The following is a 19,063-nucleotide window of genomic DNA, read 5'->3' as shown; positions in this document are numbered from 1 at the left end:
TGAAAATACTAAACATTATCATGTTGTTGTTTGCCTCAGCTAACTACAGTATTAGGATTATTTAGAAGATACGTTTAGATACATATAAATCTGCAAAATAGAAAAGTAAACAAAACCAACAAAATATTGAACATGTAACAATAATTGAAATCAGCACAAGGTACAGATGTCATTGAAAAGCTGATGCGTATCTGAAAGGCAATCATAAACCCCACAGCTGTGTAAATGCCTTACCTCTGGTCTTTCATATTTCTTTACTTGAACAGGAAATTTCTGGTTGTACAAAGTAAGGACATGCTCCTCCTTTCTAGCCACACGCTCTGCATCTGAGAAGGTAAAAATCACACATTGTGTACAAGACATAGCTAAGGTAAGGTACTTGTAACCTTAATGTTCAATAAAAAATTCTAACCGAAAGGATGCAAAAAAAAAAGTGCATTTGGAAATTATTTATTTCCCTTGTTTCATTGCACTATTGCCAACGGCTGTTTTAAAAAGAAACAAATCTGCAATGCATCCAATAAATATGAATGTTTGTTGTACAAAAGACATTGAGAATCCAAACCTATTGTTTCTTTTGCAAATACCAGCTCCACTGTAAGCCATCGGTGAAAAGTTTGATATATGAAACTATGAAGATAACTTTTAAAAACAAAACTATGGATTAAAAATATAATGAAAAGTAATTCCACTGTAACAAACTGCAGTAGAATTCACCTCACGTGTTAATCAGATCTGCCAAATTTGATCACCATATACAGTATTTATGTGACAATAAATACAATCACCAGCAGACATCTGATACATAGAAACAAATAAAGTAAAAAGATTAAATTCACACATTGATGTGTGAATTTCAAGGAGGAATTAACTTCTACTTGTTCTGTTGCAGTTTGCATGCAGATGCAGCTCCCCACTTCAATCACTGATACTCTGTTCTTTCATGCAGATGATAAGAATGCCCAAACTTTTATTTCAAACTTACATTGCTCATGTAAATTGAGATGAATTCTACAGTACTATAGATTTTTAAATATAGCAGAAATATTCAAATAGTAAACCATTTTGAGTGTCAAAATATAATTAGAACATGCAATTGAACTACCAAGGCCTAACTGGAGCCATGCAGAGCATTTTATTTCAGTTTTTTTTATCTGCCTATTCTTCAGTACCTTGAGGGTTACAAAATGTCACATAAGCCTGGTTGGGTTGGTCAGTTGGATACTGGACATCCAGAACTTCTCCACCTCCATTAGGTCTTCTTTGAAAGTAAATGGTGAGCTTGTTTTTCAGCTTGTTTTCTGGGAAGCCCCCTGGCAGTCTGCTCACTTCGATCTTATGTCTATTATCCACCAGTCCCAGGTCTTGGGCAAAGGGGCCATTAAGCTGCCTTTTGCCAATGCAGGTGGTGACGTCTTTAAAAAAATAGGGTTGAATTCACTATCATTATCTCAGTATATGTTACTTGTGCTAATTTTCCTTGATGAAACTAAAATAATGATAATCAATTCAAAAGTACAATTAAGTCTTTTGAAAGCAGCTAATGCAGTAATTAACAGAATATAATTTGTGGCTATTCTGGATTTGCAACATCCTTTAAAATGACATTGTCAAATTCCTTCATTTCATGAGTTCCTTCATTAATTCCAATTTTCTGCAATTATATTGTTTAGAAAACTAAAACAGAAAATTGTTTTTAGTTTGGTGGTGAAGAAAATAATTTGTGAAATTCTTAATGAAACAGAATATTTACTTCATGTTTTCTACTTCTAAATTAAATTTCAAAAACATGATGAAGAGATAACAAATGAGCAGTTAAAACACTTCATATTTTATACTTTCAGAGAACTGTAAGCAAATGTCACCACTGAAACAAAACTGAAAATCACTTTGAAATAAAGATATATTTGCTTTTCCTAAAGCTGTTTCTAGAACAACGATAAAAAGAATACAAATGCTTTGGTTTATTATTACTGCCGACACACATAAATGAGTTAATAATGGTTCTAACTATCTACCCATCCATTTCACCCATTTGGGGTTGTGAGGGTGTTGGAGCCCATCCTGGCAGGATATACTTTGAGCTGGATGCCAGCCCATCACAAGGCACACACAGACACGAACGCACACACACACAGGGTCAATTTTCCCAAACACCAAATGACCTACCAGTACTTCGGACTATGGGAGGAAACCATAGCATTATACATTCTGATTAGATTCTAACTGTGAACAGAAAGGTCAAAACTCTTTTTTACATTTTTATCATAAATGCACACCACAGAAGCAGCACACTATTTTTATAGGAAATATTACATGATACCTTGAAAACAGATGGAACTGAGATTCAATCATTAACTGTGAAAAAAAGTTGCCAGGTTGTCAACTTTAACTTAAGAAACACTTGGATTTTGACTATTTAAAAAAGAGAAAATCACAGGATTTTAAGCACAGGAATTTAAAAATGTATTTTTTTTCTAAAAGTTGCAAAAAGAAAAAAAGGTTAAAACATACCATTCTCTTTTGTGCCTAACTTGTAAATATTTATAATGTTTTCAAGCTCTAAACTCTTGAAAACATCATCAACATCTGCTGCACATGTGGGACTTTTTGCTGGAACTTTAGCTGTGAATAGATAAAAAAAAGTTTATCAATACTATATATATATTAGAAATTTTATACTGCACACATACAGAACTGCCTTGAATGTGGTCTATTTTGTGACAATCTGCAATGGTCTGGTTTTAAACTACAGCCCTTACTTTATGAGCCATGTGTAAGCATCCCTCTAAATCGTTTTTTTTTTTAACGAGTGAAACAGGTCAGATATATTTGTAAATTTGTCTGTGCAGTCATGAGAAACCTGTAGTAACATCAGGAAACAGTAATTGCAAACAACTAATTAAAGTTGTACAAAAATGTTAATACAAGTATTAATAAAAATAAACTCGGAAAGATAGATTTACTTTTCTTAAAGCTTCTAGAACAACAATACAAAGAAAACAAGTGCTTTGGTTTATTATACTGCCCACAAACATACTGTAAATTAGTTAATTTATTATATATTCAAGATAATATAGATATACATTTAAGCATTTGTTAAAGATTTGGACACCATATATTTAAAATATTGTTATTGATATTAATAGTAATTAAATAATAATTATCTAAATCATGTCATTGAAACAGGAAAGGAGTAATCAATGATACTATAACGCTTTTAAGAGCTAGGACAAACCCTTTTTCTCAGAAACGTAACAGTGTAAATTTCTATCTTTTGGATGCTGCCAGTTCTTCTAGATTTATGGTTGAAGCCAGGCTAAGATTAATTTGAATATCATCAGAAAGAAGGAAAAGTGTAGGACTCAGACGTCCCTGAGCACCCCACAGTTGTGAAAGCTATTAGATACATAAATCCAACTAATGATTAATAATAGAATTACAACAATCTATGTAATCTGAAAGTAAATCATATATAAAATTATTAAATACTGCACTGCAGTACTGCACACTAAAACTGAGTTTTTATTTTAAATAAAATAGAATTCAACGATTGAAAATATTTTCAGTAATTGCTCCACTGTTACCCAGTGTCTTAATACTACAATTTCAAATAAAAGGAATTAATTCAGGAACCAGGAAGCATTAAAAAGGGTCTGGGCACAATGACAAGAAATAAACAAACATAACTGGTACAAACAAAAACTATAATTGATTTAAAATTACTGTTACATGTATTACATGTATTTTAAAATATTCAGCTTGTTTGCTTTTAAATTTGTGGACAAAATGACTATTTCCACATCTTTTCAAATACCAAATATCAAACTCAGATGCCACTGCCTCCAGTGCTGACATTCAGAACCTCTCTGTGACTTACGTGCCCTCCTATGGAAAAGACTGGCAGTTTTACCTTTATTTTAAAGGCCAATTGTCATTAAATTTGTCTACAACATACCTTTATTCTGCTCAGAGGGGATAGAAGAAGAACAGACTTTGTTTTTGGCAGGCTGAAATGCGATTCCCAGATCCATAAGCTCGGTAGCATAGGACTTCTTTTCCTCATGCTGTGAACTTTGCTCTGGTTTTCTCACATGCTTTCCTGGTAACAAAAAGTAGAGTGTATTTTAACACAGTAATAGAAAGTGAAACCTCTAAAGCACTGGTCAAGTAAACAGGCAATGGTGTTGCCAAAGAAAAACTGAGGACTTTCTGTTCTGCAAGCCGGTACCAACAAGAACTACAGGAGAGCACATATTTCAGCTTCTGAATGAATTTATTGAAGAGAATGGCATTGACTGGAAAAAATGCGTCGGAGTTTGTACAGATGGTGCTAGAGCGATGACAGGCAGACACAGCGGTGTAGTTGCACGAATTAGAGAGGTTGCTCCAGATATGAAGTGGACGCACTGCAGCATCCACCGCAAGGCCTTGGCAGCCAAGAAAATGCCTGAGGATTTGAAATCCATGTTAGACTCTGCTGTCAAAGTTGTGAATTTTATCAAGGCTCGACCAATGAATTCACGTCTGTTCAGTGTGCTTTGTAACGAAATGGGCAGCGAACATGTGCAGGTTTTGCTACATACCTGAAGTGAGATGGGGCAAGAGTGAGGGGCAGAGGGCTCACGAGGTTCTTTGAGCTGCACTCTGAGGTACAGATGTTTTTGCATGACCAGCAATCTCCCTTGGCAAGTCTATTTGATGATCCAGTGTGGCTGGTAAAATTGGCCCACCTGGCTGATATATTCTCACGTTTGAATTAGCTGAATATGGGGCTCTCTTTAACAATTTTTGATGTGTCTGAAAAGATCACTGCTATGAAGAAAAAGCTGCAACTTTTTGTTAATAAAATCAATGCAGGTGATGTGTCTGCTTTCCCAACTCTGGAGAACCATCTGCACACATATGGTGTGGAACTTGATGCTGCTGTTCGAGATGTGATTGCAGTGCACCTCTTGTCATTGAAAGAACAGTTCTCAGAGTATTTTCCAGTTGAGGCCACACCAGAGTGGATCAGGAACCCCTTTACTGTTGATGCCGAAGGAATACCCAAGAATCTCTCCTGTGCTGAGCAAGAGAAGTTGCTCGAGTTATCATCTGATGCAACTCTGATGTCAGAATTGAAACGACAGTCACTGTTGCATTTCTGGATCCAAAGACAGAGTGAATACCCAGCCCTCTCATTAAAGGCTGTGCAATTTTTGATACCTTTTGCTACTACCTACCTTTGTGAGGAAGGCTTCTCTGCTCTCACTGTAATCAAGACAAAGTACCGCAGCAAAATGGATGCTGAGCCAGATCTGCGTTTGAAGCTCACTGCCCTCATCACTGACATTACAAGGCTTTGCTCATCTAAACAAGCTCACCCCTCTCACTGAAATGGTAAGTTCTCAGTGTTATTTTTATAAGTGTTTCTATTTTTATTATATGTTTATGTGAGAGTGTGTGCGCGCACTCATGTTGGTCATTGAGATTTTCTGTGGTTCCTATGGGAAGATGACTTGTAGGTGGTACTTGGATGCTTTGGTTTTATCAGTGGTGGTGCTTGGTCAAAAAAGTTTGAGAACCACTGTTCTAAACCATACTAAACCTGACACGGACGTGGCTTCTTCTGCACTCTCTAATTGCATCTCTGACATAAGATGACTCAAAACTCCCTTCACTTAAACTACAACAAGGCTGAAGACATGCTTCTCAGCACATCTGATCAATTATGTAAAGCCAACACAGTAACCCTATCTGTAGACGGCATTATACTTGAGTTTCAATCTAAATTAAAGAACTTGAAAGTGATAATTGATCCAGGCTTGACGTTAGATTCACACGTTCACAATATTGTATAAACATGATTTTTCAATTTAAGAAATAGAAATGCCAGACTACGTCCTATTATGCCTCTGACTGAAAAGCTGGTCAACACGTTTGTCCTTTCCAGTATTGGTTATCGTAAGGCCCTACTCACACAGGTTTCTAAATCATTAGTATGTCTAACATTTGGCAGCCAGAATCCTGACTAGGTCACTTGCAAATGATCACATTACTCCTGTCCTGGAGTCCTTGCACTGGCTTCCTATCAGTTTTCATGTGAACCAGTTCTGTGTCTGCCCCTTGCATCTTTATCTGCTTTCTTAACCCTTGTTTTGAATTGTAATTTTGTTACCTCTTCTCCTTTTTTATTTTTTTTACTGTAAAGCGCCTTGAGAAGTTACTTTTAAAGGCGCTACATAAAATAAAGTTTATTTTTTAACAAAAGAAAGTCTGTAACCCTTCTACCGGAGTAAACAGATGTACTTACGTGTATCAGTTGAACACTGAACTGGTGAAACATCGTACATGCTTTGACTCAGTGTGGTATTCGGATCAAAGATGACGGTCCCAGAGTAGGTCAATGTGCTATAAAAAACACAATGGAATATGTATAATTGAGTGGCTGAACAGGCATTTTGTTCTCAACCAGGATTATAATGACAAAATATTTCATTTTGCTGTCAGAACCAGAATTAAACATACCATGTTCCATCTTAAGCATCATATACTGTAGGTACATTCCATTCTACATTGAGAAGCTTTGTACGTCACTGCATTAAAAAGCAAAATAGATCAATAACAAACAGCAATATCTGTAGGGCAGGGATGGGTTAGAGGATGTTTTCTGGAAGTTTGCCTTTTTTGTTCACAAACACAATCTTTTTTAGCCAAATGTATGAAAGTATATAAAACTAGGTAAATGTTTCTAACAGGACAGAAAATTACAATAAAAGTACTATATTTCTAAGGAAATATGCAATTGTAATACCTCCTACACGTATCTGTCATATCTCTCAAAAAATCAATATACAGATGATGTACTGTTATGTACCTATTTATTCTTTTTGCTTTATTGTTCAGTACTTCATGCCAATCGATTGGACAGTTTAGTTAACACAAAAGCATAAGCACTTACCTGGTGTCAGGAATATACTTCCTGGAAGGTTCATAATATCCTATAGGTTTAGTATTACCTGTACAAATAAGTAAAACAGAAAAATGCCATCACTGATAAAGCAACACTAGTCTTCCTAAATATGATAATCTAGCTATTTTAATCAACTACCAGTAACAACTCCTAACCAAAAAAAAAGTTTGTGAAAAATTCCAGATGTCAGCTCTAGATTAAGCAGCACTGTACAATAACCTGAAATCCACTATTCAGTCATTGAACATTAAATCCTGCTTAACATTGACATATTTCTCTGTATTTCTTTACATGCAGCCTGAATTACATTTTTTCCACTAACAGAATTTCAGAATTTTCAGGTATAACAAAAAATTTAAAAAGACATTTTAAAAAATAAAAAATGCAAAGGAAAGGGGGAAGATGGCTTTAACTGCCTGATTAAATGTGAACCTTTTAGACCCATAATGAGAGTCTGCTCATTAAGAGAACAGCCTGCTAAATTCATAGCTTTGTCTTTGTATAAAATAACATAAAGTGCAACTTTCTAGACAAGTCTTAAACACACTACAAATCCACAAAGAAAGTTACTTAAATGATTCTTAATAAAAAGTTAGCTTTATATCACTCTTTTGGGGACTTTTGGTATAATGTAATATAATTAAGTAAACATGATGTGGGGTTAAATATAGAGAAAAAGGATCAAAAGGAGCTGCAGGCAGGACAAAGCTAATAAAATAATAAATGAAGCTTTTGACTGACTTTCTTCTACAATTCTATTACCTTTTTGATTTCTATCATGTAGCACAAATGATAATAAAAATGATTAATAAATACACAGCAGAAATAAGGTATATGTAATTAATATTAATGTTGACGTTCTACAGTCACCTGGCTGGAGTAGAGATGGCACTAGCCCTTGTGAAGGTAATGCAGAAAATAATGGTGTCTCACTCTGGAAAGCTGTCCTCATCTCCTCTACAACTCCTAATAAATTAGATGTTCCCTGTGGTCATAAACACATATACAGGCAAAACCATAGTCAGTGTACTGAAAGACATGTTGCCAGACAGAGGAGGATTGATTTGATTACTATAGTGTAACGGTCAAGACTGCATTTTCTCATGACATCAGTATTGTCTCATCAACATCAATATGTTTGTCATATGAACCACACTTTCAATATGAAGATGAGTCAGAACTTGCGAATTCGAAGAGCCTTATAATGAATTTAACTGATACAGTGACATAAAAGGAATTATGATCTGAAATAGATCTCACTGTAATTCGTTCTATTTCAATAGCTTTACAAAGGACTTTGTTTGATGTGATTACAACAGTATTTCCAAAGGCACACTATATTCAATAACAGTGAAACCTAATTGGCCATGTGGTGTCAGGATTATACCTAAGCACCCGAATTATGACAACTCTTGATAAAAGCATGTAAAAAGGTGCTCCAATCCAATGTATTTAAAATTAAAACATGTCAAAAGCCAGAAATTATTTCACATGTATTTAAAGCCAGAATGTGCAGTCTTTATTAAGACCCAGTAAAAGTCTTGTACCACCTGAAACTATAACCATACCAAAAGTGATATGGATATTCTAATTAATTTTTTTAATAAACAATCAAATACTAAATGTCAGTTATAATATAAATATACCCCTACTAACCTTTAAAAATTAAAGATTCCAATTTCTTACATTAAACATTTGCAGCCTTTATATTAAAAGAGATTGATTTTATACATTTAATAAAATATTTTATTTATTTATACAACATATTTGTTAAACATCCTGTGTCAAAACTGACACAACTATGGCAAAAAATGTCAGTACTGCAATCTAATATACATTAGAACCATTATATTATTTTGGACATTATTTTCTATTGTCAAAACAGAGTGATCCTAGAAAAGAAAATATCTATAGAATCATGTTTGGTACTGTACCATGCCAGGTACTGCAAGCAATTTAAAAAAATGTAAAACTAACATCATGCAATCTGTAACTTAACATTCACCAGTGTCAAGCAGACAAAGTGCAGAGCAAAACTAGTATTATGCAATACTGTATAAAAAGATTTTACTTACATGCTTCCAGTTACAGAGGTAATGGAGACGAACATGCCCATTCTTATCTACATAACTGCTGTTTGCATTTATAACCATACATGCTGAGGGTTTCACAAAGCATTTAGGAGGATTCTGAGGGTGTGTGTTGTGCAACCATATGCAGACAGGTATATTGTATGATTTACCTAAACCCCAAAAAAAAAGAAACTCAAATAAATGTGGATCAATTCACATATAAAGAAGTGTATGTACAATGCCTTGCAAAATTATTTGGACATTTTCTGTAGCAAAATTACAAAATTATGTATATACGTTCTTTAAACTTAAATTGTTATTAAAAACTTGAATGCTAGCAAGTAAATGTTAGAGTAATTGCAGTAGTAAATGTAGTGAATGTAGTGAATGTTAGCAAAAGCTAATAGTTAATACTTGTGAAGTTTGGTGGAAGCATCTTTGGAAGCCATTGTAGCCACATCTATTTGGTGTCTACCAACATGGCACACCAGCTCAGTGTGATTTTTGTCCATTTTTCTTGGCATATTGGCTGAAACTCTCTCAAGATGCTTGGGGAATTGATTATAGACAGCAGTTTTTCAGTTTTCCATAGATTTACAGTAAGTCATTTGACGGAGCTACAAGGACATTCACTTTCTTATTAAGCCACTCAATTGTAGCCTTGGCCTTGTGCTTTTGTTCACTGTCCTTCTGACAGGTGAATGTTTGAACCAGTTTTAGAGTCTGAAGCAGGTCTTGCTCCCTCTATGTTCACATGAGTCTTGACAACCTTCAACAGTATCTGCAGGTGCAGAAATTTAACATGCTGTCAGCACTTGACAGTAGGCATGATGTTTACTGAGTTATGAACTACGCTGGGTTTGATTCTTTGAGTCTGATATAAAGCTTTGCATTTAGACCAGAACGTTACAACTGGGTCTTGTCTGAACATAAAACCTTTTGTCACATAATTACAGTATTACGTAAGTGTTTTGTCACTAACCCTATGCATGATTTGAGATGGGTTTTTTTACTCATTTGCTGAATGCTCTTTTTCATAGTTCCTGGAGGCCTTATTGTGGCATCTCTACCTAGTTTCCCCCTTACCAAAATGCTCAGCTTAAAGAGACAGCTTCAAGCTTGATATAGGCAGTGTTTGGTGTCTTCCACTTCCTAATAAGCAACTTCACAATGCTCAAAGAGATATCAAGGGTCTTTGAGATGCTGTTATTCCCTTCTCCTGAGCTGTCTTTATACACAGTACTACCTGACAGATGGACCTTGAAGAGATATGATATCAAAATAACATCACCTAAGAACCATTATTACTGCACACAAAGGCCACACAACTAAATGTGTTGCTTGATAAGGTACTTTTGTGCATGTAATATAAGTTTGCCACAACAAAGTGTTTGAAAATTCCTCAATCACTTTTCTATTTTGCTTTCATATTATCTATTTACTTTTTGTTTGTGTTTTGAATATGTGGAGTAGGCTGTGTATATACCAAATATTAATTATTCCAACTCATGACTGCAAAAGTTAAAGCAATAAAATGTTAAAACTATCTAAGTGGCTGAATACTTTTGCAAGGCACTGTATAAACAATAATGTCTGTATTCACACAATACACGGGGCCTTTAGACAAACACGATGCATTTTTTGAGTGATTTATTTCTGTGACAAACATAATACTCTTTACCTTCATATAAAATGGGAACAGTACCACTTAGATTTACCAGCTGCTTCTTCTCACCATTGGCATAACCTGCAGAAAGCAAGACGTTGGATGATAAAGACAAGTCACAAAGAAAATAACAACACTACTTATTTAAACTGACAAAAAAGCAATTTTAACACTCCATGCTCCTGCTCAATCCCATCATAGCACCAGGTGCAATGCTCAATCTCTCAATTACATCTTTTTTCATACACATGAAATATGTAGGAGACAGGAAACCAGCCCAGGTCCACACTACATACCACTCCAATGCAATCTGATTCAACTTAGATTTTCATTCTCAGAGCTCAGATTTGTAAAATCAATCTCTGGACAGGCGACCTAGTATGATCAACTTGATTTCTTATGCTAAGTTAAAATAAAATAAATACAACTATTTTCCCATTCCTTGCTGGTTTTGATATATACAGTACAGTATATATATTCACCTTTATTACAGGAATGCTATCATGTAGAGCAACCTGTAAGGAAGATCATCTAGTCAAGCCTGCTTTCATTTTAAGGATGTGAAGAATTCTCATTTTAAGATTCACTGAAAATAAGGAGAGATCTTAATAACCTAGTAAATAAAACATGAAGTTTGTAACTTAACATGAATATGGGGTGGAAGACTAGAGTCAGTGAAATTCAAAGGCATAAGTGCTGATCTCAACCAATATGTTGTTGTGACTTGGGGATAACTTGGTTAGCTACTGTAGATGTTTGCAATTGCCAGCTTGATTACCTTATTTTGAAGATTTGAAACAATGAGTACTGTCTTGTGGTATCTACACAGTTGTCCAGTAGGTCTTGTGACAAGTAAACATGGTTTGATATAAATGATCAAAGGAGTGCACTTAATAATCAGATTACAGTACGTTAAATCACTGTTGAATCATTAGGTCAGCCACATTATAACATAATTATTTAACAGTGACCTGACCATTATAGCGAAGTCATTGGGCCACCCTCCTGGAAATGGATCATGGGACAGAATTATCCTCAGGGCAAGATATAACACAAGTCAAAAGAAGAGAGAGGAACGAAGGAAGAAAGAAAGGCAACATCATCATTTATCATCATCACGAAGAAGAAGAAGAAGAAAATTGGATTGTGTGGGACTTCTCCTTTTTTTGCTTATATGAATTCAGCTACAAAACTGAATACTATTCCTAATACGTGTACATATAAATTACATATAAAGTGAAAACAGTTCAGACACATACAGTACGCTATAGCTAAATGAATGCACCATCACTGCACCATCTCTGGATCATTACTGGACTTGCTTTCAAGTGAAAAAAAAAATGACCAAGAAAAATACTTCATGTAATATGGCCATATTAAATTAGTGTTAACAGGACAGAGATACAGCAAATAAGTAAAGAACATACATTTGCATACTGTAAATGTTTTGAATAGAGATTTTATGTTTTCTATATTTTTCCTCCTTGGTACATTTTCTCTTAAAATAAATTGTATCAGATTCACTTCTGTTGAAATAAATGACAGAAAGTTATAAGTCTTTTAAGTACTCACAATAAAAATCTATATACAGATGAAGATCTCTATAGGCGGCTTGAACACTGCTGACATCAGAAATGACATCCTGGGGAAACTGATAGTGGCACTGCAGGTAAAAGAAAAATATATTAACTTGAGCCTGATCTCTTTGGTCATCTACTGTAGCAAATCATAAATACCTGTATTTTTAAACATATTAAAAGACAATTATGTCAACATTTTATAAGTCATTTATAAATTGTATAAAGAAATTTCTAAACTGTTTTATCCATTACACAGTTCAAGGGGAAAACGTAACTTGGCAAGCAATGGGTGTGAGGCGGGATACATTCTTGACTGGAGGCTATTCCAAAGCTGGGCACACACAAACACAAATACACACACTTTCACTGGGGTCATTTTTTTACCGAAGCCAACTATCCTACCACTATATCACTTGACTGTGCACAGAGACAGGTCACCAAAACAACTGGAGGAAACCCATGCAGACACAACTTGGCAGAAATAGGACCCCAGGAATTGAACCCAGGGCCCCAGCTATGCAAACCACTACACCATCCATTCTTAACTCACATTGAACAAAAATATTTGAAAATCTGATTACATAATTTCAATGTATGCACAGCAGCCAGTATGAAGTGTTTTAAATATTTGAAAACCTGATTACACCATTTCAAGGTATGCACAGCAGCCAGTATGAAGTGTTTTAAAGAGCTAAACTATGACATCAAATCTATTACCAATCAAATCTACAGTGTCTCCTTGCCAGGACAAGATTTCTTGATATTAACATCATTTGGATTTCTCTACACTTCCATGACACTGTAAGACTAAGTTTTCTCTATCATAATCAATACAGAATTGTTTTCAGCAGAAAATGACTTATTACCAATAATAGTAGAAGTTAGCAAAACGTCTAAGCTTTTTTGCACAAGAGTGTGCATAAATGTAGACTAATATATAGGTAAACACATTATGTTAACAAAATAATAAAACAAATTCAACCTATATTAACGAAAACATATTTTCTTATGTATTTGACTTATTCCTAAACTATACGATTTACTATTAAGTTGATTCTATTAATGACCTCTGAATGAAAGTCCAGTATATCTTAGGTGTTGCATCACATTTAATTAGATGCGTTGATCATCTTCCGCACTGTCGCAATTATTCACTTATGATTTGACATTTTTAATACCATTAAATTATTTGACTCGCCTTCCACAACAGCATGGTATTGTTAATGTTTATTTAATTATTTTGTAAACAAATAAAAACAAGCATAATTGCTGTAGCCTTACCTTAACTAGAGCTTCATTTCGTTTATCAGGATACACCCTTGACATTTTCTGTCAAACTTTACGAATAATGTACATTCGGCGCAAAAAGCAAACAATCTAAAAGTGCTGAGAACCGTGCATTAAGCACGCCACAACAGAATGTGTCACATTTAAAAAACTGAATTTTTGGAAACTACGTAAACATGGCTCTCAGCATAGAAATGAACAGACGCCTGTTAATAGTTTGCAAACAGGAACTTGTCAATAACATTTGTGTGGAAGAGGTTTCTCGCCATGTTGTTTGTGTCAAAAAGAAACAGCTGCAGTGAGGCTAAGAGGACGCTATCCTTATATTAATTATTAAAACGAAAGTACAGCAGGTCTTGCGTGCCTCAAAGGTTTAATGGAAGCCTAGGAGTATTTTCTTCCTCACCAGACTGCATTATGGTACCTGTAGTTCTTTGCCTGAAATACTGAAAAAATGCGTTTTTTTATCGAGGGAAGAATGTTTTTAATTATTAAGGCAACCCGTTGACATTATTATTTGTGTGGGGCATGATTTTGTTAGCCATTGCTTGTTGTCTTATTTTTGAGATTGCAATATTTTACTTTGTAAAACGCATGGTACGTTATCTTAAGTAACTTCTTTAGTTCGTTTTATTTAAAAAATGAGTCTAATTCTTGACGAATGCCTGTGAATTTTACTTTTTGTATGACAGCTTTTCCCAGAAATTCTTGCTGGTAGTGTTTGAGAGATTAAACTCAAATATCAATAAAGCATCTTCCTATATTCTTCTTAAGATCAAACAGCAAATTTGAATACAACGTGTAAGACATCCATATATAACATGACATCGTACCACAAAATGTTATCTCAAACGCTTCTTTGGCTCAAGGGTATCCCAAATCCCCAGTTTAGCACAGTGTGTTTGCTGCTTGTTGTGTACTGTGTCTTAAGCGCTTGCAGTTGTGCCTGTGGGGTGGTTTGAGTTCAGATTAAATTTTAAATAATACATCTTTAATGTCTGTATGGGGGCTGAATGGTAGTTAGGTCCTACATGGAATTATTTCTACATGTGTTGCAAGTATAAATAGGCCCCTGCTGGCATTTAATCATAGCCACTCACAGGCGTCCTCAACTTCAGAGCCAACCAGCACTAATTCCTAGACAGTGGTGAATTTTGCACCAGAAGATGTGGTTCCCTGTGGAGAGAGATTTTAACATTATCTAGAGAACAGGGGTGTGATGTCATCTTCAGACTCTGTGCCACTGAGCTTTGGTACACATACTGTACCTTTAATCCCACTATTCCACCACATTTATGTTATGTGGATAAATCCTCAAAGGCATTATTTGTATCTCTGCTTAGTTTTACGTCTTCTGTTCCTTCCCTGCACTGCAGTGTCACTCAAAATCCCATTTGCATTGTAGGCATTACATCACAACTGTTCCATAACAATTACATTGTAATATTGTCTAAAGATGACTGCCTTTGATGGTCTAATGGTGCTGTTGATAGATAGATAAGACTTTATTGATCCCAAAGGGAAATTGAGGTGTTACAGCAGCCCAGCCCAAGAAAAGCAAAAATTAAAATACATACAGTAATACAAAATAAACATAAAATAAATACATAGGTGTGTGCAAAATATGCTCATAGTCACTGTAAGAGCGATAAAATATGTAAAAAATGTACATAGGTATATACAGATTGAGTGTCCAAAAAAGTTCAATAGTGCAACATGCTGTCCATAGACGAGCAAATGAAGGGCTAACAGTCCTAGCCTAAGGCAGTGTTATACACCCTGACAGCCGCCGGGAGGAAAGACCTGGGGAAACGTTCCATTGAACACCGTAGCTGGAGCAGTCTGTTGCTAAAAGTGCTCTGCTGCCTAATAACAGTCCCATGTAGCAGATGAGAGGTGTTGTTCATGATAGCCATGAGCTTGGTCAGCATTCTCCTCTCGGCCACCACCTCCAGGGGGTCAAGGCCTCAGCCCCAACACAGAGCCAGTCTTCCTGATGAGTTTATTAAGCCTATTTACATCTCTTGTCATGATGCCGCTGCCCCAGCACACAGCAGCGTAGAAGATGGCCGCTGCCACCACTGATTCATCAAAATTGTGTAGCAGTGTTCCACACACACCAAAGGACCTGAGCTTCCTAAGAAAATAGAGTCGGCTCTGATCTTTCTTGTACAGGGCGTCAGTGTTAACAGACCACTCCAGCTTATCATCCAGGTGTACCCCTAGGTACTTGTAGGACTGCACCCCCTCTATGTCCTCACCCTGAATTGAAACAGGGTTCAACGGAGACTTATTCCTTTGAAAGTCCACGACCATTTCTTTAGTTGCTTCCACTTTGTTCAGAACGTGTGCCATGGAAAGTTATTTTCAGCCTGATGGGCTCACCCCCGCACACCCCACTTAAGATACTTTCATACTTGTGTTAGTTTTGTTAATATGATGACTGTTCTTTATCATTGTAAGATGCCTCCTGTTTTTCTTTTAGCCCTGTTCATTTCACCGGTTGTTTAATAATATTGTCACTGACTCACTCTTTTTAAAATTCAGAAATTGTGCAATTTATATCCTATAATCCTATATATTATGTAATAAGATTTAATTCTATATAGGGTACAATCCTATGATTATATCCTCATTTGTTTGCACCTGTATAACAAATGGTCAACTTTTAAAGCATACTTATCTGGCCTTTATTTCTTCCATAAATTACTAAATGGTCATGCCATTAAACAATTTCCCATAATAATAATAATTGCTTACACTTATATAGCACTTTTCTGGACACTCCACTCAAAGCGCTTTACAGGTAATGGGGACTCCCCTCCACCACCACCAATGTGCAGCATCCACCTGGATGATGCGACAGCAGCCATAGTGCACCAGAACGCTCACCACACATCAGCTATCAGTGGGTAGGAGAGCAGAGTAATGTAGCCAATTCATAGAGGGGAATTATTAGGAGGACATGACTGGTAAGGGCCAATTGGAAATTTGGGGTTACACCCCTACTCTTTTCAAGAAGCGCTCTGGGATTTTTAATGACCACAGAGAGTCAGGACCTCGGTCTTACATCTCATCCGAAGGACGGCACCTGTTTACAGTATAGTGTCCCCGTCACTATACTGGGGCATTAGGACCCACCTGGACCGCAGGGTGAGCGCCCCCTGCTGGCCCCAGTAACACCTCTTCCAGCAGCAACCTTAGTTTTTCCCAGGAGGTCTCCCATCCAGGTACTGACCAGGCTCACACCTGCTTAGCTTCAGTGGGTTGCCAGTTGTGAGTTGCAGGGTGATATGGGTGCTGGCCCATAAGCAAATAAATTATTCCCAAAAGGCCTCCAAAAATCTGAAATTCCTGTGTGAGCTTTTTTGCCTATAACCTCAGGCATACTGTAGGTAGCACTTTTCCTGTAAAAAACTGTTTTACTCTCATAACTTTTTATTAAATCTCTCCTTTTTTACTTTCCCAGCTTTCATCTCCTCCTTCAAGCCTCCTTTTTCAGATATGCATGTTTGATATGTTTGATTTCACTCTAATGACAAATCTAATTAACCACTTCTATCATTCTGTCTTTATATTAAAGTTGGATGAACTACTGAAATGGAGTTAAATGGAAGTTAATGGAAATCTCACACTTCATTTCACGTAAGCATAAGTATCAAAGGATAAGATTAGTGTCTTACATGCCTTTGCTTGTCACTTTGCATCCTTCTCTCTGCACAAACTGCACTCTTACAGCAGCATCCTGGCTCTTGTTATGATGACCTCATCCTTACCGTAAAACTGTCACTCCTTGCCAAGCCAATTAAGCTAATTATCAAAATCCAATTAATTACTTCTATCATTGAACTGTAACTGTCTGACTAACTGAATTTGTCACATTGTATACACTATGACATTTTTGCATTATTTATTGAGGGAAAAATTTCACTTTAGGAATGAATTTATCTATATAAATACTAACACACATGGATCTATTCACATGTACAGTAGCACAATGAAGCTTTCAGGCCCAGAGTGTTGTGATTACAGCGTACTTAATTTTAATTTTCAAACTATGTCTATTTCAGAAATAATATGGATCACAACATCGGACTTTTAAATACGAACAAAATTAATAAGATTTAAGGACGTATGGAGAATTTCCAGAATGGCGGTCACAGAGACAATGCAAACAACAGTAAAAGGAATAATGTGTTCCCCTGTCACTCCTGAGGAAGAGCACTCTTAACTATATAACGTTTTTCAGACAGATAGACTGACTAGTGCATTTTTAAATCCCTCAAGTCTGAGACAATATTTAAAAAATCACAAAGAAGGTATAAAATCACCGGAAACATGAAAAGTTTTCACTAGGTATTTACCTTGAGTTTTTAAAAAAGAAAAATTTTAATTAAGTGTTAATGTAATAAAAAATGATAGAAGAGTCTGAATTCATGTTTAGTAAGTATTTCATAACATGTTTGGAGATTTGGTGTTTTGAAGCATAACTGATATTCTTCTCAATTTACAAATTTACAAAGTTAAAATACTTACTGTAGCTTTTTTCAAAATTACTTTAACTTTTTTTCTAACTTTGAACTAAGAACTAAGAATGGTTTAAATAAAGTGTTTCTCAGCATTTTCAGATGTTAATAAGAGCTAGAGGAAGAGGAAGAGGTGTTAGTGGGGCCAGCAGGGGGCGCTCACCCTGCAGTCCATGTGGGTCCTAATGCCCCAGTATAGTGATGGGGACACTATACTGTAAACAGGCGCCGTCCTTCGGATGAGACGTAAAACCGAGGTCTTGACTCTCTGTGGTCATTAAAAATCCCAGGGTGTTTCTCGAAAAGAGTAGGGGTGTAACCCTGGCGTTCTGGCCAAATTTCCCATTGGCCCTTACCAATCATGGCCTCCTAATAATCCCCATCTATGAATTGGCTTCATTACTCTGCACTTCTCCCCACTGATAGCTGGTGTGTGGTGAGTGTTCTGGCGCACTATGGCTGCCGTCGCATCATCCAGGTGGATGCTGCACATTGGTAGTGGTGGAGGGGAGTCCCCATTGCCTGTGAAGCGCTTTGAGTGGAGTGTCCAGAAAAGCGCTATATAAGTGTAAGCAATTATTATTATTATAATGAAAGTTGCAATTTCCAGTTATTTATTAAATGTATTAAAAAATCTACTTGGATTTTTAAAATATAATAATAATATATAAATAATATATACATCCATCTTGATGGATTAGAGATTAAAGAGTGATTAAAGAAATAAAGAGATTCAATATAAGAGATTAAAATAAATTCAATTTCAAATTTGAGATTTAATCACTACCTTTTATTTTAATTGACACATTGGCCTGTTGTGTAAGTAATTAAATTATTTCAGCTGATTATTGTAAAATAGAAGTAAATCTTTGTATAAATGGTATGTTCTGCAGTTTTTTTTTATTCATCAAAACTTGTGGTTAATGTGAACTTAAATTTGCTTTTGTTAACATTCTGACCATGAATGAAAATGTTTA

At 35.7% G+C, this 19,063-nt stretch overlaps 1 protein-coding gene across 8 annotated transcripts in view; it reads right to left on the bottom strand.

Moving 5' to 3' along the window:
* The window catches only part of LOC148657468 (E3 ubiquitin-protein ligase RNF31), a 28,700-nt gene extending 14,745 nt beyond the window's left edge, over positions 1–13,955 (bottom strand). Inside the window, exons 1-11 of one of the 8 annotated variants that reach the window (XM_088643776.1) lie at positions 13,555–13,955; positions 12,266–12,356; positions 10,709–10,774; positions 9,031–9,197; positions 7,826–7,940; positions 6,944–7,001; positions 6,296–6,393; positions 3,959–4,102; positions 2,515–2,625; positions 1,173–1,415; positions 235–326 (exon numbers count right to left, since the gene is read on the bottom strand). In XM_088643776.1, the coding sequence (XP_088499902.1) occupies positions 235–326; positions 1,173–1,415; positions 2,515–2,625; positions 3,959–4,102; positions 6,296–6,393; positions 6,944–7,001; positions 7,826–7,940; positions 9,031–9,197; positions 10,709–10,774; positions 12,266–12,356; positions 13,555–13,599 (1,230 nt within the window). In that variant the 5' untranslated portion in view covers positions 13,600–13,955. Of the gene's footprint in view, positions 1–234; positions 327–1,172; positions 1,416–2,514; positions 2,626–3,958; positions 4,103–6,295; positions 6,394–6,943; positions 7,002–7,825; positions 7,941–9,030; positions 9,198–10,708; positions 10,775–11,471; positions 11,639–11,669; positions 11,689–12,265; positions 12,357–13,554 lie in introns of those variants that run through there. The other 7 variants (XM_088643768.1, XM_088643769.1, XM_088643771.1 and 4 more) reach the window with 7 other exon arrangements.
* Positions 13,956–19,063: the final 5,108 nt, after the last annotated feature.

Source organism: Lepisosteus platostomus, chromosome 8 (assembly GCF_059453375.1).
Source record: "Lepisosteus platostomus isolate fLepPlt1 chromosome 8, fLepPlt1.hap1, whole genome shotgun sequence".
Lineage (NCBI taxonomy): Eukaryota > Metazoa > Chordata > Actinopteri > Semionotiformes > Lepisosteidae > Lepisosteus > Lepisosteus platostomus.
The sequence above is the reverse complement of the archived record's forward strand: the minus strand, read 5'-3'. Positions and strand labels throughout refer to the sequence as shown.